This window comes from Vidua macroura, chromosome 4 (genome assembly GCF_024509145.1).
Source record: "Vidua macroura isolate BioBank_ID:100142 chromosome 4, ASM2450914v1, whole genome shotgun sequence".
Classification (NCBI taxonomy): Eukaryota; Metazoa; Chordata; class Aves; order Passeriformes; family Viduidae; genus Vidua; species Vidua macroura.
In genome coordinates this window covers 31,420,497-31,448,255 of record NC_071574.1, presented here as the reverse complement: position 1 = coordinate 31,448,255, position 27,759 = coordinate 31,420,497, and the positions used below count along the sequence as shown (strand labels likewise).

The following is a 27,759-nucleotide window of genomic DNA, read 5'->3' as shown; positions in this document are numbered from 1 at the left end:
TTATACTGTGTCATTCTATCTCAAACTGATTTGCCTTAGGAACCACTTGGTTTAAATACGGATTAAACAAGTTCCCTGTTCCCTCTCGTGTTTTTTAGGAAATCCTAACCTTTTAACAACTTTCATATGCGATAAAAGCTAATCAACTAACTTGCTTTTCAAGAATTACTTTTCTTTTTTCAAGTCTTCACTCAGCCACTTAATCACCCTTCCTTTTGTTCAACAAAGCACTGGAGCTCTGGCCAAAGCTTGTTATTACACAAAGCAAAGTGAATCCTGCAAAGTAGGTTTGTGGAAGTACCATGTCTAAAATAATAATTTATTTTTCTTTTACGCACACTAAATATGAACAGCATAAATTTAATATAAATGTTAATTTGTGTACAGAAGTCAAACACATTATTTCAACATTAGAAATTGCAACATGTAAAAGAATTATTATGGAGCTAATATCAAATGCAAATAAAATGAAACTGCTATAACTGCATCTAAATTAACAACAAAAAGGACAATTTAATATGGTGATGAAATACACTGAACCAAAATACAGAGTGGACCACAACAGCTGATTGCTTTTAAGAAAAATTATTCAACTTGAAATCTTTCCATTGCATTGTTTTCGGTCTACATAATATTCCTTTCTGACAAACAATTTTCAGATCCAACAGCTTACAAACAACACCTGCATAGATGAGGCCCTTAGACATTTTAACCACCTGGTCCATTCCTTGTCAATGAACTAAAACTATGTATAAAATTCCAAAAATAAGAATGGTCTACAGTATTAGTTTCAGATTGTTAAGAAGGTAAAAAAAGGTTGTTTTGTCATTCAATAAATAAAGCACTTGACTGAGAAATGCCAAATAGTCACAATAAAAATAATGATGGCTCCCTCAAAATGAATTACATATATCTGATTTTAAAAATCAAAAACTACTTTCAGTTTAATGCTAAACAGTGTTTATTTAAGAAGAACACGGCCTGATTAGAAAGTGAGCAAGCTGCTGTTCCACATGGCTACCACAGGTGCTGGTTTCAAGGGACAACCTGGATAAAAGTAAGGCCTTTATGAATTTGAAAGCACATGTTTGTCCCAACAGGGAGGTGCTAACAAAAGGAAACACAACTCAGTGAGCTGTACATAAAAGCACATGTTATCTGTATCTGTCAAGATTACTTTTGCCTGTTTTTGTCTCCAAGAATTAACTAAGGTATTGAACCTCAGTGTTATGAGTACAGCAATGTAGCCTGATGGTACATTCATGTAAAGTCTTTCAAAATACCAATTTTCCATTGATGTACTGCTATATCAGAAGTAAAGATTTTATTGGACATGTTCTTCCTACAAAATTTTGCATCAAATTAAAGGAAGCAAACTTGTGGATGGTATTTAAGTCTCATATTATGCATGTTTATGATTGCTAGAATGGTGTTCATTGTTTTGTTGGTGAGGTTTTTTAACATTTGTTTAAGATTTGTTACATGCAATAGAAGCTGAAAAAATTCTGTGTGAAAATACAAGAATAGGAATTGTGGCAAATTGTTTCAACACTAAATATAAATTACTGGTGTATAGACTATTACAGGTAATAAAAACTTTTAAACAAATTATATTTTAAAACCCAAATTTAATCAAACTAACCAAAACAATTTAACATTCAATTTCACTAATCTTTAAATTGAAATGCTTAATACACACACTTTGAAGAATTATTCATCAATAAAAATGGAATGTGAATTTCCAGTAATTATGTATCAGTGGGTTGTTCTTTTTCTTTTCATTACAAGATCCAAAGCAATAAATTCCAGACTCCTCTTCTTCAGGGATATTCAAACCAAGTAGGGTGTACAGTTGGCTGTGGAAAGAGAGGGGGAGGGGAGGAAAGAGACTTGGATTTCAGCAAACATATTGCAATATGAATTTCAAGATGGACTTAATAGTTAAGATAATGCTGTAACACAAGCATTCAGTCTTATACCAATGCTGTGCTCTTCCCTTTCCTCTGCAGCACTAACACTAACTCAAAATAATTAAGAAACTGGTCAAATGCTCAAAGGGTTTTTTTCCCTGAGAGCCTTATAGTTTCGAGACACCCCATTCTTCGGTACTGAATGCATTTTCTCATCATATATATATATACACACACACACTTTTAACTGAACTTCAAAATAATAACCCTTTGTTTCACCTTCACTGAATGCAAACTATTAATGCAGACAACCCTCAAGTGCATATTAGAATATTAGGTCATTGTTACAAGCTATATTAGCTACATACATTATACATATCATAGCAGCAGTCTTTCATACCGCATATTTACCACTTTAGATCAGAATCTACACTCAACTAAGCACCAAGTTCTGCCTGATGTACACTGCAGAGACAAAACTCAACTTCACTGTGATCATCAGTGGGGTAGAAGAAAACATGTTAATTATGTCCTGTTTTGAAGTGACTTACTCTACAGAAGGCAGACAAGTTATTTCACAGATAAATAAAGTCCAATGCTGTTGTATCTGTCTAACTTACTCTTTTCCAAGCTCTCTTACATAGACCAAGATTTACAAAATCTGTGTTCCCTGTCCATTAGCAGCAGCTGAAAAATAACTGAACCTCTGGGAAATGTTCTGGGTGCCTGGGATTAGAAGCTTCCAGCAGTAAAGTTAACACACAGCATGGATTTAATGCCATTTTCAAACTGCCTTGTAAGCTTTCAAAAACCATTCTCACACCACTCCAAAAAAAAAAAAAGAGGACTCAGAAGTGACAGATGTACACACTTAAATTCATCCACAATAGCATATTAAAAAAAAAAAGTCAAAGGAGACAACAGTCTCTTTTACATGAAACTGACTAGCCAAAAAATAGTCCTCCAAGCATCTAGAGTAGTAAGAGTTACCACTTTTGTACATAAATTTAAACCCAAGCTGAAAGGCAAATAATTAAGAAATGACTGAAAAATGACTCAGAGTCATTTTAGGAATAAAAACCATAACCTTCCTTTGTGCTGCACAACCAACAAGAACATCAAGACTGTGTGATCCATCAGCAGGTATAGGGCAGTAGAGATATAGTCTCCTTTGGATCTCTACAAGCCTTCTTACAGCTGTGTCTGTGAGGGAAGTACAACTTCTCCAACAAACAGTGCAGCTAAAACAATGTCATTGAGAGGGTAAAAAGCCACAATGAACAATCTTGAGAGGCTTACTCACCTTTACTATCCCACCATGCTGCATTCAGGGACAGCAAAGTTATGTATGCTTGTTCAGGGGCTGTAAGAAAAACCATTATGTGTAAGTGATCTGATAAATATTTCAGACTTCTAAATTCATACTGTTAAAAAACTTCTTTTACTACATTCCGAGCCTTTCTAAAGATCACTAAAAACCTCAAAACCATGAATTACCACTTATCTGTATTTGCTAAACAAAGCCAGCAACTTCTGTATTTTTTTCAAATATCCTACAATTTGTGGCTGTTGATTGTTCCAAGAGCAACATAATTAACTTTGATAAAGCAAACTAAGACAATGTTTAAGTAAAGAAAATTCCTAGAACAAAATATGAAAACCATCTCACTCGACCTTTAAGTTTGATGTCCAAAATCTAGAAGAGCAATCTACAGATACATTTGTTCTGAGACATGGATGCCAAGTACAGACTCTTGAAGCAGCTTATAGAAGTTATATCCATGACTTGTAAATTGCTACTGCATGCAGTATTTAATATGTTTAAACAAGTGAATTCATAGTAGTAAGATACAATGCCTGCTCCACTTATTTAAGTACCATTTACTATAAAACTTATATGAGGGGAACTGGAAGGAAACTATTATTTATGTACTATAGTTAGTTATTAAAAGGCTTTTCCTTGAAGATTTATCCATATATTTTTCTTATAAATACTTTAAAATATTCTCTTCTACCTAGAAAAATAATTTCATAAATTATGTCTCAGGGAGATGTAACATGAAATAGCATATCTGAAAGTGCAAAGAACACCCTATAGTGGAACACCCATTTAAAACCTGGCAGATCCCTGAAATAAGAAACTTTACTGAAACTTCTCCTATTTTTCCCCATCACCCTTAAGTCAAACTCAGTACAGAGAGAATTTCTCAAGATTCAGCCTTTGCTATAGAGAGTATTATCTTAAGGACTAGAAATAGGTTCTGACATGTTCTGGTATTTCCTTAAACCAGTGGAATTCCACTAACAGCAAGTGAAAACCAACCAACCAACCATTTTCGAAAGAAGGCTCTACTTTCCAGCCTTCAGATATTTACTGTTACTAAAAAAGGGAGGTGGGAGTTCTCCAACAATTCAGAGCGTATCTATGCAATTTCACATTTTCCTCTGCCTGTACTTTGAAGGCATGGATGAGCCAGTTTGATTCTATAAGCTACAAACCTACGTTACTGATGCAAAGGACCTGAATGATAACAACACCTCCTATTCTGGGATTGACTGTGCTAAGACTGCTTCTGGACCACAGGTGGAATATCGAGTGTGTGCTAATTACACAACTATACAGTCTCTGAACTGGAGCTGCCTCACATTTAGCCCGCCTCCTACAGGCAAAAGCAGGAAGCCTTACATGTTTTTCTAACTGGATGCCACATTTAACAGCCAAGCACCATTTTGCAATTGACATTAAAGCGTTGTTTAACTTCTGAAGGCACAGACTTACTTGTGCAGAAATGCGATTCAAATTAATAGTAGAGGTATTAATTCTTCTACAGGACATTCAGGTGTTTCCTTATTGTGTTCCCTATCTCCCCACTCCTCCTCCTGACAATATTCACCTTCTGAAATTTCAAAGTGTATGTCTGTTCCCTTTCTCATAAATGGACACCCAGACATTTCACACATTTAGCCAAGCCTGAGTGTTTTCACTCCCTTGATCTGTTGGTGATTTATCTAGTAACATTAAAATACAGCTTATTAATCTTTCCCTGACAGCAGTTTTCTGTGTTTTCTAAAAACCGTAATTTTCAAAATATTCAGGCGACACCAAGTGGTTAGTTGTTATACTGCTATCTGCTCAGGACTGCTGTGTACCAGTACTGTATGAACTTGTTAAAAACCAAGTATTCTGTAATGTGCGAAAGGAAGTACAGAAATACATACAACAGAAAAAAAAAAAATAGAAAAAAAAAAGGCCGGAATGCCTCGAGATGCCTTGAGATTATTAATCAAAGCAGCCCTTTCTCATTTACTTACCTTAGAACAGTTGTATGTTTAAAAAAAAAATAACAGCACAATCCAACCTGTATACATCATCAAAAATTCAGTGGCCAAAAAATTATGTTCCTGTAAGAGAAGTTACTTACCAGAAAGAATTAGTCCCTATGTCATCTTTGTACACTCATGTGTATAGTAAGTTGCTTCCAAGAAACACACTCAGACTTTTCTCAAATCACTGCTAGTTATCAAAAAAACCCCAGACAAAACCCCAAACCCCAAAGAAGAACCATAACCCATACATCCATCATCAGCATCATTCAACACTTCCACGAGAAGGAAGGACTCTGTCACATCTAGCAAATTGTCTTTATCTGTAGGTATTTCTTTCAACATAGAATATATATTAAACTGGAACAGAAACAACTTCTTTAGATTAGATAGGGAAAAGAAATTGTACTTTTAGACTCCTTAAGGCTATGTTGCAGCATCACAACAATGCCAACATCAAAAAGGGGGTTTTTAATCAATGTGAAAGATATGTATCTTTCAAAAGTCAGCCTTGTACGTTTGCTTTAAATCAGAGCTCTGTATGCTCTTTTCAGGCCCAAATCCTCACAAACCAGAATGCACAGAGGCCATCAAGAGAAAGGAAAAAAAAAAAAAAAAAAAAAAAAGAAGTGTTATTCAAAGATAACAAGACAGCATTAGTAGCATTAGGCCATTAGGTAAACAGCTGCAAAAAGCAAACCTGGTATTTGGGAATTCTGCTAAATACCAATTCACATTAAATGTGATTGTATAGCACAATCAAGTGCTAAGAAGCTTTAGAATACTATTAATTTAAATCCACTTTAAAAAGTTTTCCCTACAGCATTTGTAATTATAACTGAGGAGATAAAAATCTCAACACGTACTTTCTTCATTTTTTTTTTAATTGTCTGCATTCAGGATTTGCCCACAGCTGTGAATAATCACTCTTAACCTAACTTTAATCATTCCCTTGATTCTTTCCCAGAGAAGTACAGGAGAGAAAATAACTTTAAGTAACAAAAGGAGCAAACTGGGCAGGTACATGTGGTCAGCACAAAACCTGCAAGTGTCTTTCTTCTTAAGGAGAGCCTCACACCACTATTTTGAGTTTAGTACCCCTTTTATCTTTGTGTTTAAGATTACATGGCTTATAAAAGCATGGCCCTAATTTTCCTAGCTAAATATGGAAACAGACACTCAACTAGTCAAATGCCATGTGTACAAAACCAGACACAGATACTTAGCCATTTATTATTCAAAATCACTTTGGCCATCTGAAAGCATCACCTTCTAGAGGTGTCCCACTAATGTATACCAAGCACACCACTGCTGAAGTGGACACAATGTATAAGGCTTTGTGCTTCAGAGGTTCTCCCTTCCTCTAAGACCTTTTGGCCATGCCATATCCAAACCCAAGGAGAAAGTAAGCAAGAAGAAAAAGCTTGTTTACATTTTAATCATGCATTGCAAAAAAAAAGTCAAGCCTGAAATAAGTCTGCTATGAACTTATCCAAAGGAGAAACCTCACCACAGCTGACATACATCTCAAGAGACTTGCAGAACAAGAGCTAAGTAGCAGTATTAGGAAGAGAAGAATGGTAACACTATTTTAACAGTGTACTGCAATCACTTTTCCAATTCACCAAAATTAGAACAGGTGAGGGAAAAAACCCAACCAAAGAAAAAAAATCCCACCCCCCTTCCCACCAATTTTATAATATAAAAACTCTCCCCTTCTAGTAACTGCATTCTGATTTTTAGAGAATGAAACATATATAAATAAAGATGCTAGAACACAGACTTTCAAATAAATTTTCAGCACCATAATCTTCTCACAGATGACCTTAAACCTAAGTTACTTACATGTAATCTAATTCTTCCTTATACATCATTCCAGGAGATAAATGTAAGCAAAAATTACCCTGGCATTGGACTGTTTAGATACTTACAGTGTTTTCTCAGTGCTCTCATCTAATTGTCCAGACTCAACCGACACAAGAACCAAGTCTTCTGTAGACTACTTATACAAAACACCCATGTGCACCAAGATACGTATACCAAGAACAATTTAAAAGTAACTTTTATAGCTTCAGTTCTTCATATATAATCAAAAATGTTTATGCTTACCTAGATGTAAAAGTGTGAACTGTGCTGCCAATTCCTTTGCATCTTCTACTGTTGTACAGAGTTTTTCTGGCATGAAATAACTCTGGGAATCATCTGCAATACTAGAAATAAGCACCTTGTACACCAAGAGTATTTTCCCATCCTGACTTGTGGTTGAATACAAGCAGTATTCTGGTGGTGCCCAGCTATTTTTATGGCAAAAATAATCCAGATGCATTACTGCAGAACTGAAGTGATTCAGCTTTAAAGAATACATACTAATTGGAGTAAGCTTTATTCCTGGAAAAATGTGGTATGTACTTCTTTCAGCTTCAGGGGGGCTTGGACTGTTCTGACCATTCAGACGAACTGAAAGACTTGCTGGTTTCCCCAAGGATTTTTGAGTACCATCTTCTTTGTTAGGAAACCCTAAGAGGTTTTCAGAACTGGGACTTATCTGTCCATTAAAATGTTGCTTCCAAGAACTTTCTTTGTTAACTGGCTTTGCCAGTGTTACCTCAATACTGGCTCCGTCAATGCACTTTCCATTCATTACAGACATAGCAGCAACTGCATCTTCACGGTGGAAAAAATGAACAAAAGCATAGTCCCTCAACTTCTTCACACGTTCAACAACTCCTGGCTTGAATTTGTTGAATTCAGCTTTAATTTTGTCCTCTGTAGTAGATATCATTAAATTTCTCACATACAATACTTTGACTCTTTGCATAGTTTCTTCATCAACTACTTTCTCAGGATCTGCCCAGTCTACTTGTATAGTATGACCCCAGGGCTGGAACGTTCCTATAGCAAAGAAGCATTACATAAATAAGAAACATGCAAAGGAAAGCAGAATCATTCTTATCACCTACCTCTACAAAAAGCAAACATGATTCATACCACAAGAAACTGGGTTTTGTTGCCTACATGTACTAAATTGACCTGAAATTGTTAAAGTAAATGAGACTCTGCAAAAATGACAAGTATTCTGTTACCTTGGGGTTCATTAAGCACCATAAACTGTCAAAAGAAAGACTTTGTGACATGCACATACACAAAAGGAGACCAAAAGTACTGTATTTACCTAGCTACTAAACACAGCTTCTTCAATAATACTACCCCTTTAAAAAGCATGGGCAACACCTGGAAATAATAATCTAAATGTACAGATTCAGAACAACCCTTACTCTATGTTGCAGCAGATGCCAGAACTAAAAGGAAAAAAAAAAAAAACAAAACCAAACCTGCTTTGTTACTCATGTCAACCCACTATTTTGCATATCATACTGGTTTATTTTCCATTCAGTGATCTGGAGGTATTTCATCCACCACTTTGCAGATATATATATAAAATATACCAATTACATGTTAAATAGATTACATATTACAAGTATTATATTGATATTCATTATAGATTTGATATTTTGTATACTGTATATACTTTTGCATATTTATTTTCTTTTTCTTTCAAAATTATTTTCTAGTAAAATACTAAAGACCTACCTTTTTTTGAAATATGAAACATTCATGTATTTCATAGTGATGAAAAAAACATTACTCATGACAACCCACAGAAAATATGGGGCACATTCAAGGCACATTCCTTTCTAAGCTCACGTTTAAGAGAATTTGAGTGCAGAGCCATGTAAATAAAAACTGAATGTGTGCCCATGCAGATACATATTGGCATAAATACCTAAATTACATAAAACTGATGTCTATTTTTTAATTGTCAGAACTACCTAAATTACAGCTTCTTAAAACAATAAGTTAAAAAAAACCCCAAACCACAACTACAAAATGTAAAAAATAAAATCATCCTTAGCCAAAAGGCAATACTGCAGTTTTGTAACTCTCAAAACACCTTAAAGAATGGAAAACAGAAATGATCCACTATCTCATCCCCCCACAATATGGAAATAGATACTCTCCATAAAAACTGAGTTTAATTACAAACAGTTTTACCTGGGATTAGCCGCCTTCTAGCCATTGCAGCTGCTCTGTGAGATTCATATTCTACAAAGGCAAAGCCACGATTTTTAGTTTTGTCAGTGGCATTTGGATAAACAATGACATCCACCACTCCTTCTGTAACTTTTTTCATTTCATTCAGTATTTCTTCTTTCTTCTTATCCTTAGGAATTGCTCCAATAAACAGTCTGCAGTTATCCAAGCTTACGCAGACACCAATAAACTTCCCTGGACGTATTTCATAATTATTAAGAATCTTGATGGCCAGCTGGGCTTCCTCTTTAGTGGTGTACATCACAAAAGCATAGCCTCGGTTCTCACCACTGAATTCCATCATCAGTCTGAGCTCATAGATCTTCCCAGCTTTCTCAAAAACAGGAACTAGCTCATCTTCATACATATCACGAGGAATCTTACCCACAAAAACTTCACATCCACGAGGTGGTGGAGGACCTTCCCAACCTTAAAATAAATTGTCCAACAGCAATCTTAGTACAAATGCACATGTCCCCCACATCCAGTTCGAATGTGGGAGTTATTTATTTTTGGTCTCAGCTGAAAACTAGCACATTCTCTTCTATTACATCTTATTTCTTTTATGTTTAAATTTTTTTAAAATGCCAGAAACCCACAGTTTGTATTTCTAGAGTCTCTATTTCAATCATTTTATGCCACTCACAATTTTATTTCAGTTATTAATAAAACTGATATACCTAAGACACCTAGGTAAGAACTTCAGTTTTATTTTCTACTACAATGCTTTAAAGTTACAAAATGTTTCTCTGCGCTTCTTGCCCCCGTATTTTTATAAATTTTGCTAAGGTCCCCAGTGCAGCACCTTTTTTTCTTCCTTGACATCATTCAAAAACTGCAAACATTTTGCTTCCACCTTCATTCATCCAATAAAATAGGACTCCCTAAGAAAAGTAGGATACAGAGCCAAACTTTCTGCAACAACCTAAAAGACGGAACACTTTTACTCTAAAAACAGACCACAGTTTTCACAGCAAAAAAAAATCCACACAACAAATCAGTCTTTGGTTAACATCTGAAAGCTGCAGAATATCTATACTTCTCTCCTTAAGCCAAGGACATTTAAACATTCTTTTATATCGCTGCCATATATACTGAAAGATATGTTCAACAGATAATGTAAAGGTGTATTTATGCATTGAATATTATGGAGTTTTAGTCTTCAAATACAGCACTCCATTTTCTCAAAATAATAAAAAAATAATTTAAAGAAAGTTTGTTTGGCTTTGTTTCTTTTTTTTAATTAGACAAACAAATCAGGTAGAAGGTTCAAAGACAGACACTCAAATCATGACTAAAAGCTTTTTCTAAAGGTTTTGATGAGGAAGGTTTTCTACAGGAGAAAAAGCAAGGAGTACAAAGATGGTAGAAAAAACTAACACAAAACTTAGTGAATACTAGTATGAAATGACAAAGCATAACAAGGCAAGGTGAAAAAATAATTACTCTTGACAAGTTAAGACAAGAAGATAATTAAATAATGTACTTTGGTTTGTAGTTCAGAATAAATTAGATTTAGATGATTTTGTAATTAACACTTTTTCCTTAATGTATTGTCAGAGAGCCCGTAATTTACTGTTGAAAAACATTAACAGAATTGAGAGATTTTTGCCTTCTCATGAAATAATTTTTCATCTATAAACTGTACAGAAAGAATTACATGGCACACAGGCAAGCTACCAAGGCATCAGAACTGACATGCATTTTGGAGTCACACTGCCATGACTTATCTAGGAAAAAGCTTGGCTCTGTTCCACACATCATTCCACATTTTTATCATTTTCACCTTTATAAATATCTCTGACCACTTCAGCTGAGGTCTGACTGGACATGGCAGCTAACACCATTTGCAAGCTAGTACTGTCATCACTCACATCATGCCAATCCCTTTCCACATAAAAACAAAAAACCAACTGTACACCATTTAGGAGCTCCAAAGACAAAGGCAACTGCACACCTCAGGAGATAAAAAAATGTGCAGGAGTAATGAAATGAAATAACAATCTTTATTTATTTATTTATTTAACTAGATAAACTTTTACCATCTTTCTCAGTCCAGTAAATGAACAGTGATTCTCAATAAGCAAAAGCCACTTATCACACAAAAATTTAAAGCTGCATACTAACCCAGCAGTACAGCACATTACTGCCAACTGAAATTAGCCTCTGACTCCTGACTTAAAGAAAACTGGTCTGTGCCACATTTGCCAATGAAGGACATGTACTTAGCACAGCGAACATGGAAAGTTAGTCAACAGCATTCCACAAGTAGCTGACAGAGTTTCCTTGACTGGGTACTTGATTCATTGCTGGACAACAGAAAATGGGCCTCCTATTTTTGCAGCAGTTCAATCAACATTAGTCATATTCCCCCCACTGTTAGTGTCCATGTCATCTTAAACTTCTATATAGTTCTAAAGACTCACATGCCTAGTGACATCACTGGGTCCACTGCTTAGATGGCAGCAGACATAAAACTATGAAAATTCACTTTCATCTTTTTTTTTAAAACACTGTACAGATACATTTTTCACAAGTAGCATACACTAAACAAGAACTGTGCCAGTAAAAACCTTTTTTAGGGCAATTTTCAGCCACATCTGCTGAGAACAGAGCTGACAGTGAGATTATCCTCTGACAGCAACACAAGCTTACAGAAATCACATCTTAAACAAGGAAAATTCAGAGTGAAACCCTTCATTTATAAGATACTGTAATTTCCTACAAACCATCTCAAATATTTAAGTATTACCTGGCCTACAGCCATTTATAGTAACTCAGAGTAACTTCCAACCTAAACCAAAAAGCATTTTCAATGTCCTGTGAAAATAAAGAAGATTTGAAGAAAACATATATACCTAACATCAATGAAGAGACTGATGGAAGAGATACCTTGTCAAACCCACCTAGTTTCAAAAAATATTAATAAAATTAGCTTTGCTAAACAAACACACTCAACACCATCTAATGCTCTAATTAAAAGACATTATTAAGTAAAAGGTGTATAATAATTTAAGAACAGGCTGCAGTTCTTTTTCCAGTGCCATTTTCAAAAGAGTTTCACAGGGCTTCCTTTTGCTATTTTATATAGGCTTAGTAAAAGTACAGACAAAATATAAGACAGAAAAACTTCCAGAGAAATAAATTTTGATGCAGCACTAACTTAAATTCCATACAGCAATGAGTAAATAAAGTTCATGCTTATAAGCATAACTTATAAAGACATGGGATCACAGGCCACAAGTGAAAATGAACTGAAAGAGCAGCAGAACAAATTTTCCTTCTTTCTGCTTGTCTTAGTGCATAATCTGATTCAGAAAGAAGAGTTACTGTATTCCATGTCATACAACCAGGCTTAGTAGCAAAATTCTTGTACACTGCTGATATCAACAACACTGGAAAAATTATTCAGAATAAAAGAAATATTTTATCGTCAACTCTGACACAAAATGAGTTAATCTTTGCTGGTGCTCTCTCAGAGAACAAAAGCAAAAAAAAAATGCTTTGGCCAGTGCAAGTGGTAAGGTATAAGAGAAGAAACTAAGTAGGTTATGCCTCTGTCACCAACTTGTTTTTCCCTTCCGTGTTCCTAAATGTTTTGAAGCAGGTTCTCAGTGAAATGGAACACACTTGGCTTTGGGAACCCCACATTTGTTCTGCTACCTGTCAATTTTAGCTAGCTTTAAAGCTGTGACTTTTTAAGTGCACCAAAAGCAAATGTTCCACACAGTCTAGCTCAAGAGATCTTAAATTGCTGGAAACTGTAAAACACATCAGGACCCCTGCCCATATGTGTTGTGCTTCTCAGACTGTTTCCTTATGCTTCTGCTACTGGTCACTGTCAAGATACACATGAGGCTACACCAATTTTCAATGTCAAAAGAAATGCTTACCTGGTGGAGGACCACCAAGTTTTCTTTGCCCATTTTGCTGAACAATGCTGTATCCAGTCTTCTCCATTAGGGCAAGTAAAGCTGCCCCATTTTGAGTGCCACTTCGGATTTTGCCACATCCATTTGCTGCAGCTTTATTCTCCTCATGCATATCTGCAACAGCTTCAACAGAATATCACAAATATTCTAATTTAGCAAATTCTAAGTTGTTATGTGCGTACAGAAGCTACCAAAATATAAAAAAACCACTGAGGTATACTTGCCTATTTACTGCAACTTTGTTTAGCATGAAGCTTCAGTCCTATATCCAGCCACTATCACCTGTGTACTTGCTTTCAGACCATTGTTCTGTAGCTGGGATAATCTGGAACTTTACCCACTACAGAAATATGTAATGTAATAGATTTTTACATAATCTATATTCAAACTCTCCTAAGTGCTATTCACAGCTAGCACAACTTAAGTAGCACAACTATTTTTAAGAACGCTGCCCTTCAAGTAAAAGAATGAATTCTTTCACAAACCGTATCATCACAGTTGTGTAAGGGACCAATAAGCTACTCCAGGTGACAAGTTCCATTTTCTTATTACTACATTTTATAAAAATGCCAACTATTTCAAAATTGTATTTTAGTATTAAAACACTGGAGGAACAACTTAAGTCCATACCCAGTTACTATAAAGAAGTCAAAGAATTCATGAAAATAAATAATTTTGTTAATACCAATATAAAATAAAATTAGGCAGAACAGTCTGGCAAAAGTCAAGGTTTGAAATAATCCCACCCCTGGAATCCCTATTTTCATGGCTTTATCCATTTTCATAATTTCAAAAACTAAACCTTATCAATATGGTTGCTGCTGCCCTATCTCCTATTTCTCTGGCATGCCAAGATCTCACCCAACAGCTTTAGGTTTCTGTCACCCAGATGATGAAAAACAATCATAACACTTGGCAATTACCAATTTTACTAGTCAAGCCAATAAAAAAATCTCAGGTCGGATGTTTCTTTCATTGCCTCTTTTTCCTTCTGCAATTTTTATTCTTTTCCCAAACTTATCTGCCCTAAGGTCTGCTTAGGCAAGCAATCTTTTTCAATCCTTTGTCCAAATGACATTTCCAAGTGCTATGCCACTTCTTGAGAAATGCTGCCCAAAAAATCATCACCAGAAAAGTAAAGGTACCACTGCTCTTCAGTGCCCCTTACATTTTCAGCTTTCTTTGTCTTCAGGCTCAGGCTCCAAAAGACAATGTTCTGAGACATCAGCAGTTTACTTTTTATAAGAAAAACATTTAAAAACAGCTTAAAGTTCACACAAACATTTCCTGACAACTCACTATTATTTGCTGAAGTTTTTAAACATATTATAGACCAAATTCATGGAATGATGAAGTGCCTGGTCCCCTGCTAGATTTATGGATATTATGCAATGATATTACTATCCAGAGGTGAGGCTGCAACTTATTCCTCCACTCCTGCCCCAGCTTTATCATTTCAAATGTGCTTTGAATGAATATCATTACTATTTCTAAGTGTGTTTCTTTCACAACAGCCTTCACATGACAGACCCCACAAATCTTTCAAGTAGAATAATGTTAACAGTTATTTTTCCCACCCTAGGAAAAAAAGACTTTTGCTGGGGATATATTTTTTTGTCTTTTCATCAAGCCAGTATTCACTTTGGGGCAGGAGTCCACGCAAGCAACTACTCTCAAGTTTAAATTGTATCTGTCACAAGGCACTAAAAAAGCCAAATTTTTAACCAAACTCCTAGCTTCATCAAAAGGAGATTCCAGTTCCAGAAAGCAGCAGGGCAGAGCACCACACACACACACAAAAAAAAAATATCCCCGACAGGTACGAGCAGAAACAGCATGGCTCCATGGCTCCCACCTGCTAGAAATGGTGTCCCATCTCCTTCCAGCAAGTGAATTACACTTACTTCGTTTCATAGCCTACAAGCTGCACAGTGATTATATAATTTGGAAATCTTTTGGAAGCTTCAGGCCTAACAAGGTATGGAGATTACAATGAAACTGGAGCGAGGGAGAGGCAAACTGATTTGCCCTTTGTCTCGGCGAGTTCAAACACCCGGGCCAGAACGTCCTTACGTTATCCGTAAGGGCAGCAAGCGGGCACCAGACCGGCACCGCAGGAGCTCAAAGGGGCGAAGCGGCCCTGAGGAGCTGCAAGAGGCCCAAGCAGAAGCGAGGCAACCTCGGGCATGCCCCGGGCACAAACGCGACGGACGCGAGGAAACACAACGGCATGTGGGACAGTAAGGGAAGAGAATAAACTCAACACCCCCCCGCCCCCCCGGAATCTCCCTGCGCTACTCCCGCCGACTCGCACTTTCTCCACACTGCTTCATCCCTCATCGCGCTGCCTCCGCCTTTCCCCAGGGCACGGCAAGGACCCGAACCCACCACTGTCCCCAGGCAGACGAGGCCAGGGCATGACTCCCCGCTGTCCCGTCGGGAGCCGAACACCTCAGAGCGCTGCGAAGCTGCCGGCGCTGTCAGCGCCTCATGCGCCCGGCCCCGCGGGCACGCAGGGGGTTTCCCTCGCTCTTAACCCGCCCGGCCAATCAGCGGGCGCGGAGGGCGGGCACGGACACAATTGACAGGCCGCGCTGGCCAATAGCAGCGGGGCAAACGTGCCCGGCGCGCGAGAGCTCTTTAAAGCGGGCGACGGTTGGGCAAGGGGGGACGTGTCTGGCGCGCGCGCGCCGCAGCCGCCGCTGGAGCCGTTGGGACGGCGCGTGCTGTTCCCGCCTTCAGGGCGGGCGCGCGGCGCCGCCTCAGCGCCCCGGCGTTCCAGTCCCGCTCCGTGGGAAGGGGGTGCCAGGCTGTGAGCGCGCCCTTACCGTTTTCAGAACCTGGCTGGTGTATTTTTTTTTTTGTTCTTAGGCTTTTATATGCTCCGAAGTGGCATATTTGGGCCTTTAAGATGTGCTCTGGCATGCACTTGTGCCTTAGGGAGTGTTTAGTCTTCTTCAGGTCCGTGTTGACCAGTAATACTAAAGTGAACTATCACTGATTCAGTGAGGTTGGAAAAGACCTCTGAAAAAGGCAAATCTAGCCTGAGACCCAAGACCATCGTGTCCACTAGACCGTGGCACTAAATGCTGCCTCCTGTCTTACACAGGGATGGTGACTTGATCACCTCCCTGGACATTCTATTCCATTCCAATATTTGATCACCCCTTTTGTGAAGAAATCTGTCCTAAAGTCCAACCTAAACCCCGCCTGGGTGCAGCTCAAGGCTACGTTCTCTCCTCCTGTCTCTGGCTGCCTGGCAGAAGACATGTCTGGTTTCAATCCCTGTTGGCTCAGTTAATATTCCAGTCTCTCAGAAATTAACCCCATGAGCTTCACAACTGCAGCCACTTGCCAAGCCCGTTGGATTGGAGGCCCTGCAGTTCTGGCACTGCTCTTGAACTCCCATCACAGCTCCTTAGGGCTCACATAGCAAAGCACACAAAAAATGTACCAGGGTTAATACGGAGTGTGGGATTAGCTTGCAAGTTCTTCAAGTTGTTATCATAATGTTGTGGCCCGTTTCCCCCATCTAGCAAATTAAAGTCTTTCAAAACCAATATGCTTTCACCAAAAACTTCTCCCCCTCCCTTTTTCTAAGGTTAACGTGCTCAACTGCACTTAGTAATAAGGCAGAGAATGCCTGAAATTTTACCTTCGGGACATGCAAATTCATCTTTATTATGAGTATGTTCCAGAGCTTTTAGCAATCTCACTTTAAATCTGTACTGCCATAGAATTGCCACATTGTCATATTTGACATTTAGTCATTTGAGTTTGCTTATTTTTTGAAGAGAATGCATGTTGTGCTTTTATTAATAATGGCATGTTACAATCATCGTGTAATTTACAGGTGATATTTCTCCATTTAAAAGTTCTGAGTGGCCAACATACCAAAGCTATTGCCTTCAAGATTAAATTTCACCACCTTTTCATTTCAGGTGCCTGTTTGGTTTTTGTTTGGTTATTTCCTTTCCTGCCACCCCCACCCCCCCGCATCTAAATCAGCCACGAAACCTCTTATAGGAATCACTTTGGGGTTTATTAAGTCAAATAAAGTTTGTGACATCTTGACTGCAGCTGTGTGTCCCTGTTACCTTAGAGACTGCTCACTCCCTGGCTGAAAACTCCATGTGTCTCAGTTGTTATTGGTGGTGAGAAATACTGAAGGAATGCAGGCAGTCTCTTTTAGATGAAAAAAAAAAACAAAAAATCACCCAAACCCACAATTCCTCAGCATTTTTTTTTGTATTTCATGTAAGTGACACCTTACTGGATAGGTTGCCATGTACGGCCATTTCTGGAGTACAGCAGAAGGTCTCCAGGAAAACATAAAAATTTGCAATCAAGTTTTTCACTTTATGGCATGAATAAAAGAGAATGTTAAAATCACCAAAAAGTATTCCATGTTTATAATCTCTTATTAAACATCAAAGGTGGACAAAGATCCCTGCCTTTCTGAAATAAATTAATGATCCTTTTCCCCCCCATGTGCAGGTTGGGTATCAGGGTTCTCAGCGCACCCTTGCCCACAGGTGTGAGCTGTTTTTCTTTGACGATCTGACTGTTCACTATAATTAGGCTTTTCTAAGAACAACTGTTTATAACCTGTATTTTTCTTGGATTTTGCTGTGACTCATAATAAAATCTGAGCTAAATATTTGAACTCTTTTTCCTAGTAAGACATAATTTACAGGGGAATGTAATATTTTTATTAAGAATTATATCAGATAACTTCAGATCTTCAGAAGAGATTTTACACACCTGAAAGTTTTATTCACTTGTTTTTCATGAACTTTTTGAAAGAATGGGCAAAAAGAACCAGGCCCAAAACATGTTTTTGGTATTTATCACAGCTTTTATTTTTGTATTGCTCTATTGAATCAGGACATAGCTGTTTAACTTTCAAACCTGATACACAGAAACTTATTGTAGGATTATTGTACAAGAATTACAGCATAATTTACCAAAAAGCATTTGGCACCAATTCGGGTTAGAAAATTACCTTAAATTGCAAATAATATACTGTTTGCCTCAAAGCTTTATACAGTTCCTTTTAACACTGAGGTAGTTTCCTTACTAATGTCTAGTTGAAACTCTCACGAATCTGATTGATGAGGAATGAGGGCAGAGTCTTGCCAAGACTATGACACAGATTCCTTTGGCTAGATTTGAAAATGTGAAAGAGGTCTTTTTCTTACACATTTTATTTTATAGCCTTGCACCAGACAGTGCTTTTCCTTCTAAGTTATTTTAGGTAGCTGTAACCCAGAAGTCCTTGATATTTAACTTCTGTTTTATTGGAGTGCTAGCAAGTCCTACCATATATATTCCTGGAGTGAGCTATTATTGCAGTTGTAATATACTTTAATAAAAGCATTAGACTTTTTTTGTCAGTGTAAATTTTATTATGGCCTGGAGCAGAAAAAGAGGGTATGCAGTATTTCTCTACAGGTTTGATATGTAGGTAGTAGAAATACTTAAAAAGGAACCAGACATCCTTTGAAGTTTAGACAAAGGTCTCTGTAGAAAACCTAGACATAATATGATTGTAAATCTAATTATAGTAAACGGTCTGGAAAGACTTCATTTCACTCAATCAGTCCATTTTATTTTGGATTTCACTTTATCAAGCACTGCAATGCTTGTTTAGTAGGATTCTCCTAACAAGGCATCCTAGTGCCTAAAGGGTCTTTTTTCTTGAAAAGCATGATTTGTTCTCATTCAGCTTTCTGCCTTAAAAAAATTGGAATCTTTTTTAATTATAAAATTACAAGACAAAGTCTAATATTGGTGAAATGAGCATTTGGGGGGAACAGAATATCAATTGTAGGAAAAAATATAATACAGAGTTCCTTTTTTGGTAAACCACTTTGAGACACATGCCACATGATTTTAACATGCAATGTTAAAAGATACACAATGAAGATGAAAAAATGGATCCTGGAGCAAGTTCTGTCTTCACTTTGATAAGTACAAATGTCAACAATTGCACTGATGTAAATTGAATTAAATCAACTTTAAGCCAATATTGCTGAGTGTGGAGTGATGTAAAATGTGCATTAATAAAGTGTATAAAATCTCTTTTCTTTTTTTTCCCCTCATCAGGTCCAGAAGTATTGCTTTCTGTTCTCTCTAAAAAACTGTGCCCTTCACGATAAAAGCCATGCCTTTTATCACTGAGCAAAATGTCAGTTTTCTGCCAATACAGCTAAGCCCAAGAGGGAAGGAGCGGAAGGGAACTGCTGAAAAAGTGACACCGCAAAGGGTTGGCAGAAAAAGTGGTGAATGTCAGGAAAGTGAAGTGAGGAAAGGACAGGAAGGAGGGAAGGGCCAAGGGAGACACAGAAAATCCTGTCCTGACCTGACCACAGCACTGTGGTCTTTTGATGTTCCACCATCACAGAATGCTTTCCAGTCTGCTTTTTAAGCAGATGTTCAAAAGCATTCTGAAACAGAGATATATCCTCTTCACTTCTGTAGAGGAGGAATTGAAGAGGATTGGCAAGAAAATGGCTACTGCCTCAACAAACTTGAAACCAGAATTTTCCTCACAGAAAGATGTGAAGCACAAAGAACTACAAAGCAGGCTTCCTTCCTCACACCACTGGTGTCTCAATCCTCACCAAAGGGCTTCAAAAGCACAGTGCCTGCTCAGTTTTTTATTTCTCTGCAAATATTGCCAAAAATTACTTGAATTTATGGCATTTTCTGTGAAAATCTTAAAGCATATGTCAGCACTGAAACTAAATAGGTGTTAAACTGTAAAGTCTTTGGTCATACTGGATCTGACATAGACATTAAGTGGAAGTTTATCAGGGAGTCTGAAGACTTTTATATCCCATTAGCTTTTGAATGTTAAATAATTATGGAAATAAATTACATTGAGTGCAACACTGGACAACAAGATTTCATTCTACTTTTCCTAAATTTAAATATTTAAAATACCTCTTGAGTAATTGGAAAAGTAGAAAGAGTTCAGTGTTTCTTTAGGTTGCTCATACTTGGCTTTGAATTCCTGCTTATACAGAGGAGCCTAAAAGGCATTGATGTATCCAGTCCACATCCTCTAAATTTGCAGTCCAGCTGCTGTGAGCTGCTAGCTGGCTTTTGAGTCAGGAAACTCTGGACTGTCAATACCAATTGTAGTTGAACAACTTACAGTGCTTCTGTGTAATTTTCTTTATTAGGGATATAGTGCTCTGCTTGGAGACACAATTAAGAAAGCCTGAAGCAATATTACCTGTAATTTTGGGTGGTTTTTTTCATTTATAGATATACACACATTTTTATATATTTGTCTCTTATACACACACAGAATACCACAATTTCTCTTTAAGGTTTCTTATGGTATTAAGTACAGCTAACAGAATGGTTTTTAAATGCTTTTCTGTATCTAGCTATTGTCTGTCCTACAAAGCCTAGTGACACAACTAAAACTGTGGTGAAAAACTAAACTGAGAATCACTAAATACATCGTGAGCAACTATATACTGTAGTAATAACTACAGTACTAACTGTAAAATCAGTGTTATGCAGCTTAACTGTTCCTTCCAGATTTCTGGTTAGATGGTACACCAGTGAAATAGGAATTCAAAAGGTTTCTAAACCTACTGAGAAGTTATATCAATTTAGTAAATATCTGACTTACTCGTTCTATAAATGCAAGTTCCACAGTTAACTTCTTAATTTGCTGGAGACGGTGCATTTTCCTGACTGTACGAGAGCCACTAGGTGGGAGTATGTTACCTTAGAAGGCGCTTGGTCAGCCACGACAGTTGTCATTTTGGAGGAGCTCCACCTCTCTCTTTTCTTAGTAACCGGGAGATGCTGCAACTTTCTTCACACCATGTCGAGGTGGTGGTGATCAGTTTGGCATTTTTCGACACTCGTCTCCACACTGGATGCTGGGGAGATGCTACTTGCCTCGCTGTATCAATGGCCCAGGAGGATGTGAGCAAAGGCAAAGACTTCATAGAATCATAGAGTATCCTGGGATGGAAGGGACCCACAAGGATCATTGATTCCAACTCTGGCCCTGCACAGACCACCCCAAGAGTCACATCCTATGCCTGATAGTGTTGTCCAAACGCTTCCTGAACTCTGTCAGGCTTGGCACTTCTCTGGGGAGCTGTTCCAGTGCCCAACCACCCTCTGGGTGAAGAACCTTTTCCTGATATCCAACCTAAACCTCCCCTGATGCAGCTTCAGGCCATTCCCTCAGGTCCTGTCACTGGTCACCAGAGAGGAAAGATCAGTGTCTGCCCCACCTTGACCACTCACAATGAGTGAGTGTAGATCACAATGAGGTCTCCCCTCAGTCTCTTCTCTAGGCCAGCCTAAGTGACTTCAGCCGCTCCTCATATGACTTCCCCTCCAGACCCTTCACCATCCTCCTGGCCCTTCTTTCGACATTCTCTAATAATACTACAAGTGCCACCCTTCAAAAAGTCCATCTTATATCCAGACAAGGAACACAAGCTAATTACATAGAAAGCCCTGAGGACCCAGGTGAAAATAGATTCAGAGGATCACCTTGCTAACATAAAAGCTAAAAATAACAAGTTTTTTTAAAGCCTTGTTAAAATATTATAAGAGCCACGCGTTTGCCAGAGAGAGAACTGGAAGGTGATAAAGAAAGGGTCTTTTGAGGAATTAGGCTATAAAGAAAAAAAAAAAAATTGTAGCAATATTCAACACAAAAATGATAGAGCAGTTTTCAAAGTAAGCTAGTTCTTTTTCTAAAGGAACAGAGCCTTGCATTAGTTCTAAACTGAGAATACAATAAAAGGCATTTTAGCACAGATAAGTAAATTCCAAGTAACAACTGAAGGATGTGTGTGTTCAACTCTAAAGATCCAGGATGAGACTGTTGAACTAAGAAGTGTAACGTGTAGTACATTTTGGAGGGGAGCCATGGTAGTAGAAAGATGGTGCCAAATGAGCTGTTTCCCAAAGTACAACTCTGTGGAAACAGCAAAAACTCTGATTTTTACATCAGGAATATGTGAGCTGTAAGACTGTAAGTGGAAAAAAAGTACTGCAAATGATTATTCACTGTTCCCTGTAGTACAAGAAGGGGAGGGACAACAGATTTTTAAAAAGTGCTTTTTCATATATCATAATTTGTCTTGCCATAGAGTCTTTCAAAGGTCAGGCTGATAAACTAAAAATGAAGTAAGATAAGTTCACACAGAGTAAGAGTATTAAACGTGATTAAATGAATGCAAGCTCTAAAGCTGGAAGTTTGCAAATTGTAAACTTCTGAGAACATATCAAGAATCCATCTGTACCTGTACCCTGTCCTCAAGTGTTCAATGTTGCTCATCAGTAGAGAATGATACTTTGCTAAACTGACTTTCAGATGTTGTCAAGGTCATTCCCATTCTCCTCTGATGGTAAAAATCTGACCCTCATCTATATGCTCAAGGTGCTCAAAGGTAGTAAAGTTGTTAACAGTGTCTGGTTGTCTTGCTGCAGCTCTGGATTGAAAGTCCAATTTTCCTAAATAATAATGGGAGTAGATTTGTTCACAGAAAAAAATCTCAGAAGCTACATAAAAGGTGCATTGCCTAGACTAACAGAAAATTTGGTAGAAACAATGGTGGCAGTGCAAAACCATCTGTAGACAGCTGCCTGAAAAGATTTGAAAAACTACAAAGAAAAAAAAACAAAGCTGCAGAATTGTTAATGTGTAGGATTCTTCTTTCTATGTAAAGTTCATTATTACTGCGGGTTCATTTCTGAAAATCATTATTAAATTTTCGCAGGTACAAGATTTTGCAGAAGTCAGGGAATTGGTGGCAATATTTCATATTTAATTTTGCTCTCTAAGAAGACAGTAACAAAGATCCTATTGGTTTTAGCTGGAAGAAATATAACCCAGTGATGCTGTTGTAATAAAGAAGCCTGGAGTACTACTTAATTATAAACGTAATGCTATAAATTTTTAACTGTGCAGTCCTAATTATGCAACTTTTTTAAGGCATTTCTCTTATGATTTTTATTAATTAGGGTCAAATGTTTTTTGTATAAATAGATATCTTGCTCACACGGCATGTTCCCTTCCCTTCACAATTAATGTCACAAATCCACTGTCTTTCCCATAAGGACAGACTGTTGTTGCAAGTACAGATTTGTATTTAATTGCAGCATTAAGTAGTCTGTTAGAGCGCTTTCAATGCAAACATTCCACAAAATAAAAAATGCAAACTAGAAAATTACTAAGGGAAACTAACTTCTATAACTGGTTTGGGTGGATATTTTCAGCTTGCTAGTAAAAATCTCTTTGCAAGTCATAAAAGCCTCATTAAAATTTTGAAACAAATTCATGACTATGCATCAGCTGTACTGCCTGTGCAGTTCTCAATGCTTTAACAGTATTAGTTACTGGAATTGGTCAAAGACATCAGAAATAGAAACGCTCTGTTCCTTGCTGGAATTTCAATTTATCAGCCAAGCAGAATTACTGCTTTCTCCAGGCAAGTTTTTGAAAAGACATTATACCCAGTCTATACCCTGTCTGTCAATACATGATGAATTGTCATTCTAAAATAGTTACTTGTACACTGGAGTGGTTCTTTCTTGCATACAGTGTGACCAAACTTACTTGCTGCCAGAAACTGGGAGTAGTAACTAAAAGAATACAAACAGCTGTCTTTACCATGCAATCATCCTTGATAAATAGCTGATGTCCTGGATGAAGAAATGTTATTTTTACCTATTTGTCAAGGCTATGTCTAGTTTATTACACATTTGGATTTCCAGAGGAGCTGAGGTTTGTCTACATCCCAAGGTTGATGAAAAGATGAGTAATGGGATGTAGTAACATGACTGTGGATATCACAGGCTACATCTTCATGTATACTTCAGGCCATTGCAACCTTACACACTTGACAGTCTGAGAAGATTTACAGCCCTAAATGAGACATTCGGCTTCTCTTCCAAAATTTGAAATACTTTGAAAGGAACTCCTGAGATACCGTCAGAGCTGCAACCTGTGTAATTCACCCAGGGATAAAATGAGGCTTGGGATGGAATTGAAACAGTCAGAAGTGTATCTGCATGATTCAGATCTCTTGCTTGAGGTGAGCAGGTATGACTGCAATACAGGACAGGGTCATGAAACGTTATCCTTTCAGGCTCCAAAAGAGACAGAGCTGGGCTAGATGGTGCTGTACTGAGCAGCCACCTAGGGCTAAATGCACTGCTTCTTTTGTCATCCTTGGCTCCAGGCTACTTACATAGTGCATTATCATGTCATTTAGACACTAAATGAAGCAGTTGAAACCAGGTGCCTCCCTTCTCCTAATAGTCACTTGGAGCTACCTACAATCCACTCTACAAATATAAATGGCAAAATTTACTCTGTTTAATATCTAATATTTCCAGCAGGAGTGTGGGAAACTTCTCATTATCTTCACATCCACATTTCTTCACTTTTGATTAGAACTAATTACTAATTTTTTCCTACTGTGTAGGAGTAGCAGACCCATGTCTCCCTCTGTTTATGTGCAGTACTAAATGGCAACATGCAGATACTTTCTGCAAAACTGCAAGGAACATGGGTGCAAATCTGATTTAGGTCTCAGCCTATACACAAACAGAACATAAGGTGGCTTGGCAAGTTAAGCAGAGCATTACCTTTCATTTGAATGTATTCATAATTACATACTATATTATGCCTTCTTAGCCTCATAGTACTCCGGTTTCACAAGCAGAGAAAATGCCTTCTGGGGAGAAACCATGCATTTTATTTATTGGGTATGTCTAATGCAAAAAACCCTACAACCTTATGCAAATAAACTAAGTCCTGGAAGTAGCCAGAAATCAGAGAGATGATTGTTGTTGTGGTTATAGAAATGGGAAAGGGTTAAAAAGGAGACTGTTTCTGACTGCATCTAGAGATCTGTTTCCCTGTTCCCACATCACGGGGGCCAATAGACCATGAGAAGTGACACTCTCCTTTGGAGATTCCAAACAGAGCCTGTTCCAACACAGAGTGGACAGAGAGCCATTTTGCACTTCTAACTCAGTCACAGGTGTTGCCTGACTTGATTAAAAAAAAAAATCAATAATCACTGTTCTGACCATGAGACTAAAAATAAAAAAGGTGAAGGGTAGCCACCCCATAGCCTTATCCAAAGTCTTGTGAACTCCTGCAGGATGGACTGAGAAGGTCCTAGGAACAAGTCTCCCAAATCCCCAGAAATGCTGTAACTATCACATTTTTTTCCACTCTTTGTAAATTATTATTGCTGTTTCCATTCAAAGTGCTGCTCAGCCAGGAAGGGGCTCAAGGTTTTGGGTAACAAATGGGGATGCCTACCTTAAAATTCTGGCCAGGATTATCAACTAAACAAGGTCGCAAAATAGGTTTGCACGTTTGTACATGGTCATCTTTGTTTGCATGATTCCAGCTGCAGCACCTGGCAGCGGGTGCTCCCTTGGAGCATGCCTTAGGTCAAGGCAGGCCAGGGAGGCCTACTCATAGCCAGCAGAGGTGAAACAGTGGAGTAGTTCAGCTACATACACGAGTCACAGTGTACCACCACACAGTCAGAAAATGGACCACTGCCTATTTTATTTACTAGGTTAGATTACAGCCTGTGGCATTGATGGTATACTTCAATTTAAGGGAAGGCAAGTTAATCCTTTTAATCTCTGTACTAACATGCAACCCCACTGCAAGCCTCCTAAACTCCAGCTGGGCACAGGAAGGCAGACACAACACTGTGGCCTGCATTTGAGTCTTCAGGCACACACTTCTGCATTCACCAACTGATCCTTCACACCACACTTAATATGCCCTGCCCTTGCAAGTAAAATAAACCTGTATTATCTGCCTATCACATTCCCACTTCTTTGTTCAGACCAAGCACCAAGTTGTAGGTGTTGTGATATAGTTGTAGGGAACTGTGCAGCTGATTTGCTCTGAAACACACTAACACAGAGCAGCCACTAACGGATTTGCAGTTTACAGACACAATACAGAAGAGGCAACTTCTGAAACAAAGCCACACAGCTAAACAAAGTCCTCATATAAACAGGGAAAACATAAAAAGCTACAGAAAGTCTTACAGAAAGTTTTCTACCCTGTGAGACACAAAACAGTAACTCCAAATCCCCAGTTTTGTGACAGACAGAACTGTGGTACTGGAATCAATTTAATTCTGACTTAAGCCTCCTAAAGGTCTCCCCACCTGCCCCCCTTCTCCCACAGTCTCTGAGTACTCAGGACCATATCCTAAATGTTCTCTTGAGTTTAGAACTGAAACTACATCACAGAACACACCAGAATATTTTTTAAAATAAATTATGCCTAAAAAAGCCTTCAAATACTTCTAGTGTTCCATTCCTGCAGGAGAGGAGATTGTTTATTCTACCAGCACAATGCTCTAAAAGATTTTTGTAAAGCTGACAAGAAACTGGAATGCACTACAGCAAAGAGCTTCAAAACTTCTAAGCTTTTCTATCTTCACTTCTCATTGGAAAGCTCATTCATGACAGTTAAGTACTCAGATGAATAAAGACCAAAGCTATTACAAAGTTTAATAAGGAAATGCTCCAAGTCACCCGAGAACTTTCATTTCAGTGGATAAAGGAGATGCTAACTAATGACTGTCTAGCACAGTTCTGTATCATCCACCGGTGTGTGATGCTTTATTTAATGTGAGAACATGCAACAAACAATACAGCACCATATAATTTCTAGAGATCACAGTTCTAATGTTTCTTGTTGCTGCAGTTTGCATTCTAAAACCTGTCTGGATGATGTCAAGTCACACACAAGTTTAATTCCCTCTTCCCTACCCCCTCAGCCTTTAACAAGTATTACTATGATTTTGTTTTCATTAAAAGCCTCAACAGTATTTATGTGTAGCATTCTCCTTCAGCACAGGAGAACACAGAGTGAAATCAAGCAGCAGATGACTCTTCACCACAGAATGAGTAATCATTTATGTTCCAAGCTAAAATAAATGGAAACAGAAAACCAGAAAGCACACTGTTCTAATGTCTTCGTTCAGTAACTTACCTTTTTCATTCATTTCTTTTAAACTAGGGTTTTCTAAAAACATTTTGAACCTTACTCATTTTATTTTTGTTTTCCTTGGAAAGCCTGAAGTGAAACATCTATCCTTTAAACCTGATGTCTTCACTACTTGCCTTTTCCAGTGGCACGGGGTGATGGTTATACTCCTTCATTACGTATTCTTGTTTAACCACACAGCTTTTCAAAACAGCCCCCACAGCTGTGGCTCTGGATTTACACTCCCCATCACCATCACTTACAGTTACCGATGAACAATTTCACTTCTAAGCACACACATTTCCCCAGAAGCTGAACTGCTCCACAGTTTTCTGTGTTTTTCTTATTATAACTTATAAAACAAGAATAGCAGGCATGAATTTTTGTGTTCAGCTCAGCGGGTGGTGTTTGTGCTCTGAAATATTTAAAAAAAGTTGACACTTACGTTTACCAAAATATTTCAGAGCACAAA

General features: G+C 37.8%; 1 protein-coding gene across 1 annotated transcript; it reads right to left on the bottom strand.

Annotated features, from left to right (window-relative positions):
* Nucleotides 1–302: 302 nt before the first annotated feature.
* On the bottom strand, nt 303–15,794 carry RBM46 (RNA binding motif protein 46). Its single transcript, XM_053976741.1, has 6 exons — nt 15,647–15,794; nt 13,220–13,381; nt 9,288–9,755; nt 7,344–8,126; nt 3,214–3,273; nt 303–1,856 (listed from the first exon to the last, which is right to left on the bottom strand). The coding sequence occupies exons 1-6, from the start codon at nt 15,675–15,677 to the stop codon at nt 1,831–1,833; spliced, it is 1,530 nt and encodes a 509-aa protein (XP_053832716.1). The 5' UTR covers nt 15,678–15,794; the 3' UTR covers nt 303–1,830.
* Between the last annotated feature and the right edge of the window lie 11,965 nt (nt 15,795–27,759).